Source organism: Bufo bufo, chromosome 1, assembly GCF_905171765.1.
Source record: "Bufo bufo chromosome 1, aBufBuf1.1, whole genome shotgun sequence".
Lineage (NCBI taxonomy): Eukaryota > Metazoa > Chordata > Amphibia > Anura > Bufonidae > Bufo > Bufo bufo.
In genome coordinates, this window is record NC_053389.1 from 504,090,086 (window position 1) to 504,107,385 (window position 17,300).

General features: G+C 39.8%; 1 protein-coding gene across 1 annotated transcript in view; it reads right to left on the bottom strand.

The window, feature by feature from the left end:
• Nucleotides 1-17,300, bottom strand: part of PDZRN4 (PDZ domain containing ring finger 4) — a 208,101-nt gene that overhangs the window by 18,181 nt on the left and 172,620 nt on the right. Inside the window, exons 4-5 of the mRNA XM_040415734.1 lie at nucleotides 16,001-16,099; nucleotides 13,495-13,557 (exon numbers count right to left, since the gene is read on the bottom strand). Of these exons, the coding sequence (XP_040271668.1) occupies nucleotides 13,495-13,557; nucleotides 16,001-16,099 (162 nt within the window). The remainder of the gene's footprint in view (nucleotides 1-13,494; nucleotides 13,558-16,000; nucleotides 16,100-17,300) is intronic.

The following is a 17,300-nucleotide window of genomic DNA, read 5'->3' on the forward strand; positions in this document are numbered from 1 at the left end:
CATAGTCTGAGAGTCATATATTTTTTTTTGGGCGATTGTCTTAGGTAGGGTATGATTTTTTGCAGAATGAGATGACGGTTTGATTGGCACTATTTTGGGGTGCATATGACTTTTTGATCGCTTGCTATTACACTTTTTGTGATGTAAGGTGACAAAAAATAGCTTTTGTGTGGCACTGTTTCTATTTTTTTTTTACGGCGTTAACCTGAGGGGTTGGATCATGTGATATTTTTATAGAGCTGGTTGTTACGGATGCGGCGATACCTAATATGTCTACTTTTTTATTTATTTCACTTTAACACAATAATAGCATTTTTGAAACAAAAAATGATGTTTTACTGTCTCAATGTTCTGCCATAATGTGTCGACCCCTCCTACATCACATTCAAGCTTTAACTCTGCCCCCCCCCCCCTTTTCCCTGTAGGAGGCGTGCCTGGGCTCCTTCCTGCAAGAGTGACGCCCCTCTGGGCACCTTACTGGCTCATTTGCAAACCAAACAAACAGGATTTTCAGAAGATAGAAAACATTTATTGCTAAATCAAAGGCACATCTGGAAATAAGGTACTAAGTGCTATTAGTAGTGTTGATTGAGCACCAAAGTGCTCGTGTGGAACACTTTGCAATGCTCGGGTAATCTACTGAGCACCCAAGCACAATGAAAGTCAATGGTAGAACCCCAGGCACCCCCTGCTCTGAAGAGGGGAGGGTGTCGGGACTCTAATTCGGCTTAGGAGTCCCTGCTCTGACTCCATATATAGCTATATCCATATATGGAGTCAGTGCTTGAAGACACCCCAGTGTATTTAAATCTAATTTCTGAAAGGTTTCTGCTGAGATTTGAACTCCCAACCACTTGTACATTAGAGGCAAGGTCCTTATCCACTCAGCTATAAAGCTGACTGCTAAACTATGTCAGAAAAACCTCATAGAAGTTTCTGATGTAGTGAGAATACTTTTTGTATATTTGTCACGAGGGTATCGAGAACCACGCCTGACTCCATTATACCCGGGGTCAGGAAGTCGCAGCGGTTGGCTGCACGCTCTATTTAAGATAGGGCTGTTTTCCTTATGGTAGCTTTCTGGGTTTGCTTTGCAAACCCTTTTGGCTCACTCAGGGATCCGTAGCTCCTTCTCCTCAGCTGTTCCTTGTCCAGCACTCCCAGACCTCCTTATATTCCCCTCTCACACTTCTCTGGTTGCCAGAGATAGAGCTTCCTGCCTGGACATCTATTCTGACTTTCTGGAGCTGTGTTGCTGCGTTCGCTGGTAGTTGGTCCAGAACGCTACCCTCCGGATCCCTGTTGGACCTTTTTGGTCTATTGTGGTCGCCCACCTGGGTGTATATGTTTGTCTGTTTTGTCTGTCCTCTCCCTGGTGTTTCCCTCTTAGTGATAGTGGTGCGGACTAGCGATCCCACCAGCCTGTTCACTATCTAGGGCTCATATTAGGGAAAGCCAGGGTTTAGGCACGTGATCGTCGCACGGGTGAGGAACTCGTCTAGGGACGTCAGGGCAGTCAGGTGCCAGCCGCAAGGTGAGTTAGGGGTCACCATCTTTCCCTCTCCCTTGGGCAGGGCTTTCCCTGTTTTCCTCCCTGTGCGTGTCGTCGGTCATTACAAATGTATGGCACAAAATAAATGTGTAATTACAAAAAAATAGATCTAAAAATTTTTCCACATACACAAAAAAACATTACTCTCAAATATTGTTCACAAATCTGTCTAAATCTGTGTTAGTGAGCACTTCTCCTTTGCTGAGATAATCCATCCCACCTCACAGGTATTGCATATCAAGGTGCTTATTAGACAGCATGAATATTGCACAGGTGTGCCTTAGACTTCCTACAATAAAAGGCTCCAACGTTTGAGGGAGCGTGCAATTGGCATGCAATGAATGTTCATTTCTCTACCATAAGCTGTCTCCAAAGGTGTTTCAGAGAATTTGGCAGTACATCCAACCGGCCTCACAACCGCAGACCACGTGTAACCACACCAGCCCAGGACCTCCACATCCAGCATGTTCACCTCCATGACCGTCTGAGACAAGCCACCCGGACAGCTGTAGCAACAATCCATTTGCATAACCAACAAATTTCTGCACAAACTGTCAGAAACCGTCTCAGGGAAGCTCATCTGCATGCTCGTCATCCTCATCGGGGTCTGGACCTGACTGCAGTTCGCCGTTGTAACCGACTTGAGTGGGCAAATGGTCACATTCGATGGCATCTGGCACGTTGGAGAGGCGTTATGTTGATGGATGAGTCCCGGTTTTTACTGTTCAGGGCAGATGGCAGACAGCGTGTGTGGCGTCAAGTGAGTGAGCGGTTTGCTGATATCTACATTGTGGATCGAGTGGCCCATGGTGGCGGTGGGGTTATGGTATGGGCAGGCATCTGTTATGGACAACAAACACAGGCGCATTTTATTTATAGCATTTCGAATGCACAGAGATACTGTGACGAGATCCTGAGGCCCATTGTTGTGCCATTCATCCACGACCATCACCTCATGTTGCAGCATGATCATGCACGGCCCCATATTGCAAGGATCTGTACACAATTCCTGGAAGCTGAAAACATCCTAGTTCTTGCATGGCCAGCATACTCACCGGACATGTCACCTATTGAGCATGTTTGGGATGTTTTGGATCGGCGTATACGACAGCGTGTTCCAATTCCTGCCAATAGGAGTGGACCAACATTCCACAGGCCACAATCAACAACCTGATCAACCCTATGCGACGGAGATGTGTTGGACTGCGTGAGGTAAATGGTGGCCACACCAGATGCTTACTGGTTTTCTGACCCCCATTTCCCCCCAATAAGGCAAAACTATGCACATTTCAGAGAGGCATTTTATCGTGGGAAGTCTAAGGCACACTTGTGCAATATTCATGCTGTCTAATAAGTACCTTGATATGCCACACCTGTGAGGTGGGATGGATTATCTTGGCAAAGGAGAAGTGCTCACTAACACAGATTTAGACAGATTTGTGAACAATATTTGAGAGTAATGGGTCTTTTGTGTATGTAGAAAATGCTTCAGATCTTTGAGCTCAGCTCATGCAAAATGGGAGCAAAATCAAAAGTGTTGTGTTTATATTTTTGGTCAGTGTATATATAGATAAAATCATACTTCTAATATATATGATTGCATAATATGTGGGAAACTACTACTGATGTTTTTAGCCATAATATATTTACATATATTATAATATATTATATATTCTAAATATATAATAATATATGTAAATATATAATGGCTAGAAACTTACATATATATATATATATATATATATATATATATATATATATAAATTCATTTTTTCTGACATAGTTTAGCATTCAGCTTTATAGCTGAGTGGATAAGGTCCTTGCCTCTAATGTAGAAGGGATTGGGAGTTTAAATCCCGACAGAAACTTTTCAGAAATAGATGCTAAATTACATTTAAATACACTGAGCATCATGTTCAGCTAAGCATAGCGATGCTCGAGCCAAACTTGTGTTCAGCCAAGCATGCTCGATCAACACTAGCTATTAGGCTATGGCTTTACTTTAGTGGCGATTATCCTGGTGACAGATTTCCTTTAAGAAACTCTGCTGTCAATGTGTTCTTCTGCAGATTTAAATGCCATTTACTTTCATTGCAGTTCTGGTGAAAAGAAAATCCTGCCATTAAGCAATGAATGTAACAGAATATTGTTAGTATAGTTAAGATTAGGTGTACAAACACCACATGCTTTGCATATGGTGTATTTTAATACATTTCTCCCTTCAAGCGGTTGTCCAGTAATATCTAATTTCTAACAGGTGCCAGCAGTCTGCCTCCCTTACTGAAAAGATCATACATACCTGCTTCACTGTGCTCTGTCCTCCCCTCTGGCACCCACAGCTCCACCTTCTGGTTCAGGGTTGTTTTCTTCCTCCCTAGCAAGCACCGGATCCTCTTCAGTCAGATATGTTATTGTTAAAGCCGAGAATCAGGTGACCATGCTAATGCCAGGGAGGAAGAAACCTAGCCCCGGATCATAAGATGGAAATAAGAGAGCTAGAATGGAGGATCAGGAGCAGGTATGGTTCTTTCAGTGAGGGAAGCTAGCTACTGGTATCTGTTTGAAATTGATTCCTTTAAGCATCGCTATGGGAGTAGAAAAATGCTTTAAACACCTACACACAAAATGCTAAAATAAAAGGCTACAAAATTGGGAAAGAATGCAGAAAAACATTAAAAATGTAGGGCATTTTTATTCCAACAAAATGCCCCTAAAAAAAAAATATATATATCAAGCTTGTGTATGAGAAAAATTATAGACTTTGACACAATAGCTATTTTGAGCCAAAATTTTTGATTTTTACTGTTTTACACCACCATCAACTCTTTTGAAAAGTGGATGTGACAGTGAGAGTCATTGGGTATGCACATTAGTTTTGCTTATTTATTCCAGCATTGTTCACCACATGAACAGTGAAGTCAGAAAGAGTGAGACATAAAATACAAGGTTTACAGATTTTTTTCCCCCAAAAAACTATATATTGATCTGCTCAGCTTCTCCTGTACTATGTCATGCTGCCTATAGGTTTCATTGCATTTTTTTATGACAGACCCTCTTAAAAAATACCCCAAGGTTTTCCAAAACTTTTGAGAATTTGACACATTTTTCACAACACAATCTCAAAGATTCAGAAAGCTTCATCATAATGTAGTCTCTCCTTTGTTTGAAGGTAGCCCAAAATTTTATAATAAATAACCCTAAAAAGGCAAAAATAACTAAACGCATGGCTATTTCTTACCACAAAAGGGGGCATGGCTTTAGATGTCTATTATAATTGCACCAAAATTCAGGTGTAAGTAAGCCACTTAATAGGTGGTACAAGTTTTGACTAGACAGTTTAAAGGTGCACTAGGTTAATCATCCAACATAAGCCCCTGTAATAAATTTGTTTAGCCTAATTTTGCATTAGGTTTGATATAAGTAAATCTGCTACTATATGTGAAGAAAAAATGTATTTCCAGTCAAGGGGTTCTCAGTTTCTAAATCATTTGCTGGGATTTAAATGTTTGCACTTTTTTTAAGTTTTTGTATTTGGAGATTTTATTGAGAAAATAGAAAAATAACAAAGTAGGGAAAAGAAGGTGTAGAAAGACAATGCACATACATTACAAAACTCTCTGTGTCTTAATTTCCCCATACACTAGTGATGAGCGGCAGGTGCCATATTCGATTTCGACGAAATTCACGAATATTCGATAGAATATTTGTTTTATATTCGTCGAATATTCGTCATTATTCTTTTTATCGCGATTAATATGCGATTGAAATAATCGCGTATTGCGATTTTAACTTAAAGGCTACTCTCCTATTGAAATAGCAATGCGATTAATTCAAGTTATAATAATCGAATTTCGATTTTAACTTAGCACTACTATATTCCATATTCGTTAATTCTAGCTTAATATGGAATATAGCAGTGCTAAGTTAAAATCGAAATTCGATTATTATAACTTAAATTTTTTTTTTTTTATTGTTATATTTTTTTCTTTCCCACTTCCCTAAAGTTGTTCTTACCTGTCCTTTGGAGTCCTGGCTTCCTGGCTGCTCCAGTCAGTGCCCGTTGCCGCTTCTGCCGACTTCCGTGCTCATGGAGCGTCCCCATCACCATGGGAATGTCTCCATATACTAGAATGTCGCAATTCGATTATTTCAAGTTATAATAAATAATCGAATTTCGATTTTAACTTAGCACTGCTATATTTAATTTTAGCCTAATATGGAATATAGCAGTGCTAAGTTAAAATCGAAATTCGATTATTATAACTTGAATGAATCGAATTGCGATTTCAACTTGGACCTGGTTTACTATGGTTGGCTTGGTAGAATTAGCGAATATGAAGAATGTATTCATCATAATCCACAAAACGAATATAATGAATGTATTCTGCATCTTCGTTTTAGCTACCTATTCATCAACTTCGCTAATTCTAGCAATCATATAGGAAAGTTTACTATAGAGACAGCTAAGTTTAATTCGCTATGCGATTATATTACTTAGCTTTTTTTATAAATAGAATAATTATAATAATTATCAGGTATTATAATTATTCTATTTATAAAAAAAAAAAAAGCAGTCATATAATCGCATAGCGAATTAAACTTAGCTGTCTCTATAGTAAACTTTCCTATATGATTGCTAGAATTAGCGAAGTTGACGAATAGGTAGTTAAAACGAAGATGCAGAATACTTCGTTATCTTCGTTTTGTGGAATATGACGAATACATTCGTTATATTTGTTTTGTGGAATATGACGAATACATTCGTCATATTCGCTAATTCTACCAAGCCAACCATAGTAAACCAGGTCCAAGTTGAAATCGCAATTCGATTAGTTCAAGTTATAATAATCGAATTTCGATTTTAACTTAGCACTGCTATATTCCATATTAGGCTAGAATTAAATATAGCAGTGCTAAGTTAAAATCGAAATTCGATTATTATAACTTGAAATAATCGAATTGCGATTTTTCACGTAATTCTCAAATCCGACAGTACATTCTAGTATATGGAGACGTTCCCATGGTGATGGGGACGCTCCATGAGCACGGAAGTCGGCAGAAGCGGCAATTGGCACTGACTGGAGCAGCCAGGAAGCCAGGAATCCAAAGGACAGGTAAGAACAACTTTAGGGAAGTGGGAAAGAAAAAAATATAATAAAAAAAAAACAAAAAAAAAACGAATATTCGAAATATCGAATTTATATCACTATATTCGAAATATTCGCGAATTAGCGAAGTGCCGATATTCGCGAAAAAAATTCGATATTCGAATATTCGCGCTCAACACTACCATACACATTAGAATGACAAGCTTGGCCAACAGTCTAATGTATACAGGAAGCTCCCGACTCTCCCCTGAGAATGATTGGGTGAAATTAATTTTTCACCTGATCGTTTGGTTTTTCTGGGAGAGGGGCTGCCACCAGAAATATCTAGAACAAAAAAAGATCTAGTTTGACTATCCATGAATCTATGATTTAATGGGTTTAAGACACGTATTACTTAATCTCGAAATGTGCTGTAAGAGAAAGACTCAGAAGTAAAAATGAATGTCTTCTAGGTAAAAAAATAGAGGAAACAGAAAAAGCTAAACGAAAAAGCAAGCTTTTTTTTAACATACGGTAAATGAATGTGATATGTGATCTTTGTGCTGTTTGCTCCTGCCGAAATGAGTAATGATAGTACCCCTGCTCCTATCACCCCATCACAGTCCTGTCTGTAAGCATACATGTTTCAGGAGATACTATCCTTCCTTTGCAGACTAGATTTACACTTTCCAGGCCACACAGGCAAATGGATAACTATATCTGACACTAAAATTTAATGTGTATAGTTTAAGATTAGCCCTAGAACAGACAGTTCTCTCATAGGCCCTAATGCCCTCCAGGGATGTAACTATAATTCCTAGAGCCCCAAAGCAAAATAAGATGAGGCCCCTACTGTATACTATAAGAAAGTTAAAACAGCAGCATAAGTAGCAATAACTAAAGATATGTATAATAGCACCATATATTTTTTTTAAAACATATTATAGCAAAAAGCCACCACATTGTTATTCCCCACAAACAGATACAATGTTATTGCACCTCATAATACCCCCCCACCCCCCACCCCATTTATGGCTATAGTTACACCCATGGCTTTAAAGGTTACTGGCTGTCATAGGAAGTACCAGCATAAATGCGAAGTATTGGTATCATTTATATTTCAATTGAAATAGCTCGTGATCTAGAGACTTTCAGAAAAGATATACAAATAACTTAACATATTGTTGGACATTTAGCAAGGTCAGTATTGTCTATGCTGATCTTGATATCCCCTACGTCATAAATTAAGCGCTTTCTCTGGCAGTTTGTGCACCTAGCATTAAAGAGGACCTTTCATTAGTTTGTACTTTCTAAAATCAATATCTCACTTTGTAGGCCAAGATTAGGTGATGTCATTGCGCTATTTTTTTTTTTTACTGATACGCTGCTCCATTCCCCCACTGTGTCCCCCATTCTGGTTTCCTAACCTGTATGCTAATCCATACCATCGGTCCAGGGAGGAGGAGACAGCTGTGTTTCTCATGGGGTATTTCCATTTCTCCCTGCCTGTGAGCTGTCCAATTGCAGCAGACCACATCATAGCCATTGAGAAAAACTGCTCAGCTTCTCCCTGGCTGTGATGCGGTCCTTTGCTAATCTTGGCCAACAATGTGAGGTATTGATTTTAGAAAGTACAAACTGATGAAAAGTCCTCTTTAAATATACTCCAGCTCTTAGCTGGCGGAGATTTCAGTAAATATTAAAGCCATAAAATCTGCCAAGGCACCATGCCCCATTTCTGGAAAGAGGTCAGAGTAACATTGATATAAGGTTATGATATAGGGGGTTATGATATAGGACATTTATGTTCAATAGCAATCATGGCACCTCTGAGGTTAGGCAGAGGGAGACGGGTCCTTCTGACTTACAATTGGAGCCCTTGTGGCAAAATTGCAGGGCTCCAGCCAGTTGCCATGAAAGCCTAGGGCCTTAGGAAAGTTCCCAGGGCTGTCATGGTTAACTGCCTGAAAAGCTGAGCATGACTTCACAGGCAGGCAATGAAAATCCCATACACCACAGTACTATTCTATTGTGGTGTATAGGACAAGTGATCAGAAGATTGTATGTCTAAGTCCCCTAAGGCACGGGTGTCAAACACAAGGCCCGCGGGCCTAATACGGCCCGCCAGACCTCGTCATGTGGCCCGCGCAGCGAGCGAGCTGGCGGCGGCTGCTGGGCACAGGGAGATGAGCGCTTCCATTGTGGAAGCGCTCATCTCCAGTCATCTGTGTCGCCGTCCTCAGGACAGCGATACAGATGCCTGCCTGTGCTGCGGTAGGGGAGGGAGAGGCGTGTCCCTTTCCCTTCCTCTGATAGGCTGCCTGCAGCCTATCAGAGGCCGACGCAGGCGACGCGATGACGTCATCGCGCTGCCTGAGCCATACAGCGTGGGACACAGGCCAGAAGAGGCCTGCATCGCATCACTGACATGGAGGTAAGTATGTGTTTTTTTTAATTATTTTTATTATGTACAATACTTTTACTGGCGGGGGCTGTTATTACTGGCGGGGGCTGTTATTACTGACGGGGGCTGTTATTACTGGCAAAGGGGGGGGCTGTTATTACTGGCAAAGGGGGGGGCTGTTATTACTGGCAAAGGGGGGGCTGTTATTACTGGCAAAGGGGGCTGTTATTACTGGCACATAGGGGCTGTTATCACTGACACAGAGGGACTCTTATTACTGGGGGCTGTTATTACTGGCACAGAGGGGCTGTTATTACTGGGGGCTGTTATTACTGACACAGAGGGGCTCTTATTACTGGGGGCTGTTATTACTGGCACAGAGGGGCTCTTATTACTGGGGGCTGTTATTACTGGCACAGAGGGGCTCTTATTACTGGGGGCTGTTATTACTGGCACAGAGGGGCTCTTATTACTGGGGGCTGTTATTACTGGCACAGAGGGGCTCTTATTACTGGGGGCTGTTATTACTGGCACAGAGGGGCTCTTATTACTGGGGGCTGTTATTACTGGCACAGAGGGGCTCTTATTACTGGGGGCTGTTATTACTGGCACAGAGGGGCTGTTATTACTGGGGGCTGTTATTACTGACACAGAAGGGCTCTTATTACTGGGGGCTGTTATTACTGGCACAGAGGGGCTGTTATTACTGGGGGCTGTTATTACTGACACAGAGGGGCTCTTATTACTGGGGGCTGTTATTACTGGCACAGAGGGGCTCTTATTACTGGGGGCTGTTATTACTGGCACAGAGGGGCTCTTATTACTGGGGGCTGTTATTACTGGCACAGAGGGGCTCTTATTACTGGGGGCTGTTATTACTGGCACAGAGGGGCTCTTATTACTGGGGGCTGTTATTACTGACACAGAGGGGCTATTATTACTGGGGGCTGTTATTACTGGCACAGAGGGGCTCTTAGTACTGGGGGCTGTTATTACTGGCACAGAGGGGCTCTTATTACAGGGGGCTGTTATTACTGGGGGCTGCTATTACTGGCACAGTGGGGGCTGCTATTACTGGCATAGGGGGCTATTATTACTGGCACAGGGGGGCTGTTAATACTGGCACATGATTGGGGGCACTATAGGGGCATCTACTGAGGCCACAAAGAAGGGGTATTTTATATGGGCTCTCTGTACAGTACAATTTTATACTGGGACACATGGTGGGTACTATGGGGAAGGGGGGAGAGGAGTACTATGGGGTCATCTACGGGGGACACTAAGAAGGGGTATTTTATACTGGCACATTATGGGGGCACTATGAGGACATTAGCTCAAATGGGGGCATTACAAGGGGGTATTTTTTGCACTGTCACATTATAAGGAGAATTATTACTACTGGGGGGGGGCATTATGGTGGGCTTTATTACTCCCCCATGGTATGACCCCCTAGTAGCAGCACCAGCCTCTCCCTGCTCTGCTATCCCTCTGCACCTTCTCCAAATACTTATTATGAAATCTTTCTCATTAGGATAAAACACCTCATCAGCTCCACCGAGCCCCCGGCCAAAGTGTGGAAGTGGCGTCCGAGATCCCCAAGGGCCAAGCCAAGTAACTGTAAGTTTTCCGGCCCTTTGAGGGTGACCAAACTGCTGATGCGGCCCCCGATGAATTTGAGTTTGACACACCTGCCCTAAGGGGAATAAAAATTATAGTGAAAAAAAGTAAAAAATGTTTGCAATTGAAACCTATCTAGGTATTCATAGTCATAGAAGGAAGGCACTGATAAGACTGTCTCCTTGACTTCAAAGCCCAGAACGAGCAAGGATATAAATGAGTAAATAATATTAAATAATAAATAATGTTTACTGAATCTTTCCCCATAAAACTATGTATCAATCTGTTGAGCTTCTCCTGCTCTATCACATGTCTTTAGCTGAGACACCATGTTCAACATGATGAGTTCCCTTTAAATGGGTTTTCTGGGATTGCTATTTTTTTAACAGAAATGTACGAATGTAGCAGAGTTAAGAATCACAGTCATAACGCGTTAACTAGATGTGATTACTAACCAAGTGTGTGAAATATGTATATTCTGATCTTATGCACATATTCTCCATTCTTTTTTTTCAACCTGGACTCTCCTGATCCATTTTCACTATGTAAACTCATCACTCTTCCGGTTTATATCCAGTATGTAGCATTTTCTGTTGCTGTATCCAACCAAACCCAAGATCCACTTCTCCTTTCTCTGTACTGTGACATCTTCAGGACAGCACCTAACAAACACCCAGCTAGTTTATAGCTCTTCCCACCTAGCAAGTTACATAGACACTTCCCTGACACCCACCCATGGATATAGCATCACAGGAAATAAGAAAGAGCTGAATGGACATAGTCACCACAGCCTAGAACAAAAGATAAAAGCAATAAAGATAAAATAAGTATATTACAAAATTATAGCTACCTTTATAAATGATTATTTCAAAGGATGTTAATACAAACTGGATACCCCTTTAATGTTGTGTGCTTACAATTCTTCCACTGTGTCTGTGAGCAATCTGCCTGTCAATGCATTTTGTGTTGCAGTTCCATTAAAATAATTGTATTTATTTTATATAAAACTACTCCTCTCTGACACTTCATATTTATGTGGGATGTTTCTAAGGGACTTTGCCCCATAAGTCTTAATGACATGTCAGATCAACATATCAATAACATTATAAAAGTGTGATCTTTGGTGTCCTAACCTATTCAAACATGGTGGAGGTCTACAACCTGTGCAGTGACTGAGTTTGAGGTGGCCACAACACTAAGCTGGATCCCCCAAACACAGTTAAGGTGTCACAATGTGTTGCTGCTCTCTGAAGAGGATTGTAAGGTATGGTGCAGACCAATGGGAAATAAGTCTAGAGTTTGGGTTTGCAGTAAACCAGTGTGCTTCTTTACTTGAGGAACTCAAATGCAAAACAATATAGGCAATGCACTGAGCAGGCTTCTCCAGTCTTCTCCTTGGCAGAAGATTCAATGCTAAGGAAAATCTTGAGATGGCTGATGTTCTATCTTTCTCGAAAGTCTCATACCATGGCCAAAGAGCCAGTTGTTGGGCAGGATATCCCATCTCGGCATTTTCTTCTGGTCATTCGTGCAGTATGGCAGTCTCTCCTATTAAACACTGGTCCTTATCTGCAGATAAGTAGGGATTTTGACTGCCCTACTTTAATACAGGTCCTAAATTATCTAGAACCTTCTAGTGTGGGGGGGGGGGTTGAAGCTGGAGAAGCATAGCCATAGAAATAATGTTGCCTCAATACAAATCAATGGTAATGACCATTGACAGAACTAGATCAGATGGTCAAAAGTTCACTGTGTCTGTTTTTTCCCTCCAAAACTTAGGGCTGCATAGACCCTTATGGTAGCTTTCATTATTAGCTGGCTGTGCATTAGCCCTTTTCACAGTGCAGTGCAAATACATTGCAAATAGTTTGTATTACAATAAACATATAAAATGCAGTTCAACAATATAACAGTATAAGTGTAAACATTAGCATAAATTATAGTGAAAGTTAATCTTTCAAAGTACAATAAAGTAGGGAGTTGATGGCTTTGCATAGCAGCAATAGGGGCAAACATTCAGACTCCAAAGTACCCTTGCTCTAGGGTACTACGCCTAACATATTTTTTTTAAATGAGTTTACCTTTTATACTTAGAAAAAAATATATCAATATGCTTGACAACCTTCTTGTAGCAGTAATAATAATAATAAAAAAATTGATATAGTGCCACCTTATTTCACAGTGCTTTACAAATCAAATTACAGGTTAATATACAACTTAAACTGTAGGAATGAGGGCCCTGCTTGCAATAGTTTACAATCTATGATATGAGGAAATGAGGGTGATACAAAAAATGTATTGTTTTCAAAAGTGGTCCAACCATCTTTGAGCTAAATAGAGCTGCATGAAAAATGTGGGGTGGTGGGGGGGTAGTGTTGATTATGAATATTCTAATCGCTAATTTTTATCGCGAATATTGTCACTTCGAGAATTTGCGAATATCTAGAATATAGTGCTATATCTTCGTAATCGCAAATCTTCTAGATTTTTTTTCAGCAGTACCCATGATCCCTCACTGCTTCTTGATTGTGGGCCATTGAGAAGGCTGCAGTATATTTGACTTTAGGAGTAGTGTTGATTGCAAATTTTTTATTGCTTTTTTTATTGCAAATTTTCCGATTGCCGATTTTCGCAATCAAGAATATAATGACTGGAGATCACGAATTCTCAAATTCACGAATACATGACGAATAGTCATCCAAATATTCGCGAAATATCGCAAATTTGAATATTCTCCCTGCCGCTCATCACTGGTGGGGGGAAGGGTAAATGGGGAAGAGTGAGTTTAGGAAACATGATAATTTAAAAAAGGAAGAGAACATATTTAGACTGACCTGCAAGATCCTGTCTCCTTCTCTAATGCGTCCATCCCTGGCTGCAATGCTATCTGGATCAACCTACAGCAAAACAGAATGTGAAAAAATGAGGGGATTATCAGAAGATCTCCAATTCTTAGCTATTGTTGAAGATGATATGTGGATATGTGGATATGACTAGTCTTTGTAAAAACTGCTCAGGAGAAAATGCAGATGTTATATCAAGAATTAAGCTAATACGTTGGTTCATGTTCAAACAAAAACGTGATTGACCACTGTAATGGTTTAATGTTGATCCTGTAAATTCAAGGCTCTTGCTTAAAACTCACTCTAATGTTCTCTGTTCATAAAGTTCTTTAATATTTTTTTGAAAACCAATAAAAATATTGAAAGACAACAATAAAAATAAGTTACTTATTCAAGATCCAACTCATGTATGTATATTTAATATCACATCAATTTTACATATCTATTTAAAACTAGGTATTACATTCAAATTACCACTGCTTTGAAAGTCTATCTATCTATCTATCTATCTATCTATCATCTATATGCCTATGTACACAAAAGCAGAGGGCAAGAACTATATACTTTATGTTCCCTGGTTCTTGAATGCGCCTCCTAACAATTCACCAGTGTTCGTGATCCATGACATTTATTAGGGTAATGCTTTACATGAACTGTAATGCACAGATTGAATCATTTTTAAGGTGACAAGGGCCACCTTGTCTACTTGTCCCCCATGCAACAGCAGGACTGCTATCTATATAATCTACCTATCTATAATTTGGATAGATGTGGCTACTTATTCTGCAAGCAATTACAATGGAGTGATCATACAGCAAACAAAAAATAGAATTTCCTTGGAAGTGTCAAACATTCATAAATTATTTATATACTAAGCATGCAAAATATGGAATTTTGCTATTCTAATTATTAGTGATATTGTCTGCATTTAGTTTTCTTGTGCCACTGCTTATTCTTTAAGGTATAAAGTTATGAATCTGTAAATTATGGACGCACTCTGCCCATCAGGTGCATATCTGCTTTGGTCTTGCTATAAATAAGCACCATTAAATATCCTACAATTGGTACATATGATATATTGAGATAAATCTTGACGGTTATGTGGGGCTCTTGAGCTGTCCAGATGTTTAATATTTCTGTAATGAATAATGATCCAGTGTCCAGAATGGGAACACTATCTATCACCTTCAGTTGATGGTTATCCTAAGTCATTTATTTGGCCCTGTCATCCAACTCGCTATTTTTCAAACAAAACACCTCAAGTGTAGCATTTGGTTTTAGGTTACATTTCATATACGGTAAAATGTTCACTGGGCTCTTTTTTAATAATAGCCTGTCACCAAAATAATAAACCAGAGTCTGCTATTTAATGGCAGAAGACAATGTAATTATATAAGATTGTAAAAACCCGCAATAGCTTGCCCTTTGGAAATACCCCAGGCTGATTAAAATGAAATAATGATTTTATGGTTCAGAAAAAATGCAGTGTATAAGATTGTTTGAGGACATTCATCAGAATAATATAACAGCAGGTTAATGTATGATCATGTGCTTAATTATTTGATTGAATCTAAACCAGACTCTGTTGTATATCTTTTATAGTATATGCCTGTTTGGATACAATTTGCCACTGTCTAGATATTATCTACAGATTTTAAGGAAGATTTTATATAAAAAGAACATTCAATTTTGTAGCATCCATAGACTCTTTCATGAGTATGACCATTGTAGATAAAAGATTGAAGTGTAGCTAGCATGGAAAAAACAAGCGACCTCAAATACAAAGTATGCTTACTCATTACAATCCGCATAACACGTAACACGTAAATATTCATCTGAAGAAGAGGCTGCGTCCCATTGTGTCTTATATGTGTATTTTATACAATTAAATGAACTTTGGATTCAAGTCGGTTAGCACTCTTGTCCTGTTTTTTTCCATGCTGTCTATCCTGCAAGCTTCTACCTACACTTGTGACTGACAACCAGGGACACTGTGATGGGATCTAGACGCCTACAGCTAATCCCATCACTGATTATTTTTTTTTTACAAAAACACAAGATGAGGGTACATCTATCAACATTTTATAACCCTCCCTAAGTTACTACTCTATGTAGCTCATGTTGCTCTTCTTTTTGTATTCTGTCAAAATGAATATGACTTAACCAGAATTTCAGAGGTTTTCTCATTTTAGACATCTATGGCATATCCACAGTTTAACACCTCTGAGACCCCAACATATTAGGAGAACATTGGCCACCATTAAACTTAAAGAGGCAACTGCATCCAAGTGAATCAAGAAGTGTCTGCTCTCCATTCAGCCTACATGTGGATGTGACTGCCATCAGCCATCTCAACCTGAAGAGTCCTCATCTGCATGCAGCATGTTCACATAGAGAGGATATGATATGGCATCTCAATCAAGTACAGTATTTCCTTCACATCTTTGAATCTGTATTTCATCTTTTCTTAGTTTCAATTCGCTCTTTTGATTTTTACCTCACTAACATATATTCCCGTATCCTCTTCATCATCTGTCCTGTAGCAGACTGTTAGACCCAGTCTCTCCTGATTATTTAGGCGACATAGTTCAATTTCCTGTAATGAACAAACATAAATGGTACATTAAAACATATTAAGAACAATGGGGGGATTTATCATTGTAGGTGCGTTTGAGGCTATTTTTTAGACTGGAGTAGCGTTGTGCACACGTTCCAAATTTATAAAGAAGGTGCGAAACTGGCGTAGCTGATTTGCTAAATGTTCCCCTACATTTCTAAAGTTTGCAAATAGCCTTAAAAAGCCACAGATGCAAATGCCAATTTGGATTTTAATATAATAAAATAAAACTGGATCAAATGAAGATCATGTCCACCTGGAATATAAGTTCTACATAAAACTATATCTTATTGGTTAAGAATCAAATGCATGCCTACCATGACCAGTAAACGATAAAATGAGAGCACCCGTAAATAATCAGCACTTGTTGAAATACTGATATCTTTTGACGTACAATCACTTTTCAGTGAAATCTGAACTATAATTCACTAGCCTCGAGAAGCCTTTTATATGGAGAATCTATTAAAATCATTGATTACACTTTTCAAGACAGTTTTTAGTAAACTCTTAATTATAATCATTTGTTCTAAACTTAATTCTAATCATCTGTTATTGGTACAGAGTAAATTGCCTTTAAGTAACTATGAGGCATAGATCAAACAGTGGCTCAGTGGTTAGCTGCCTTGCAGCTCTGAGGTCCTAGGTTTGAGTCTGACTAAGGACAACATCTGCATCGAGTTTGTATGTTCACCCATGTTTGCGTGGGTTTCCTCACAAGCTCTAAAGGCATACTGATAGGCAGGGGCAGATGTAGCTGAGTAAAATTGACTCTAATAACACATGGCACAGAAATATCTTGGTTAATTTGGGACTAAAGCCGTTGAAAAGTTGGTTATCTTTTTCTTGCCAGTCTTTACTTAACGCGTTATCATCAAGTTTAACTCGGCTGAATCTGTACTGTCTGTGCAGCCAGTTCAGCTGCACAGGGGCCCAGCATGGGAGAGGGGCCCATCGCCGTCCAAAGCACCCATTACAAGAAGATAGAGCTTTAATTCTCTTAGAAGAAAGGACCATTAAAACATGTCAGACACCATGATGGAAACCTACTGGACCACTTTATAATCAATTGGGCCCTCTGGGTTCCATTGGTGTCTATCATGCCAGGGATCCGGCGCTTTTGTTAGGTTTACTGTTCTGCTGCTATGATGGAGCAGAATAGCAGGAATAACTAATACAGATA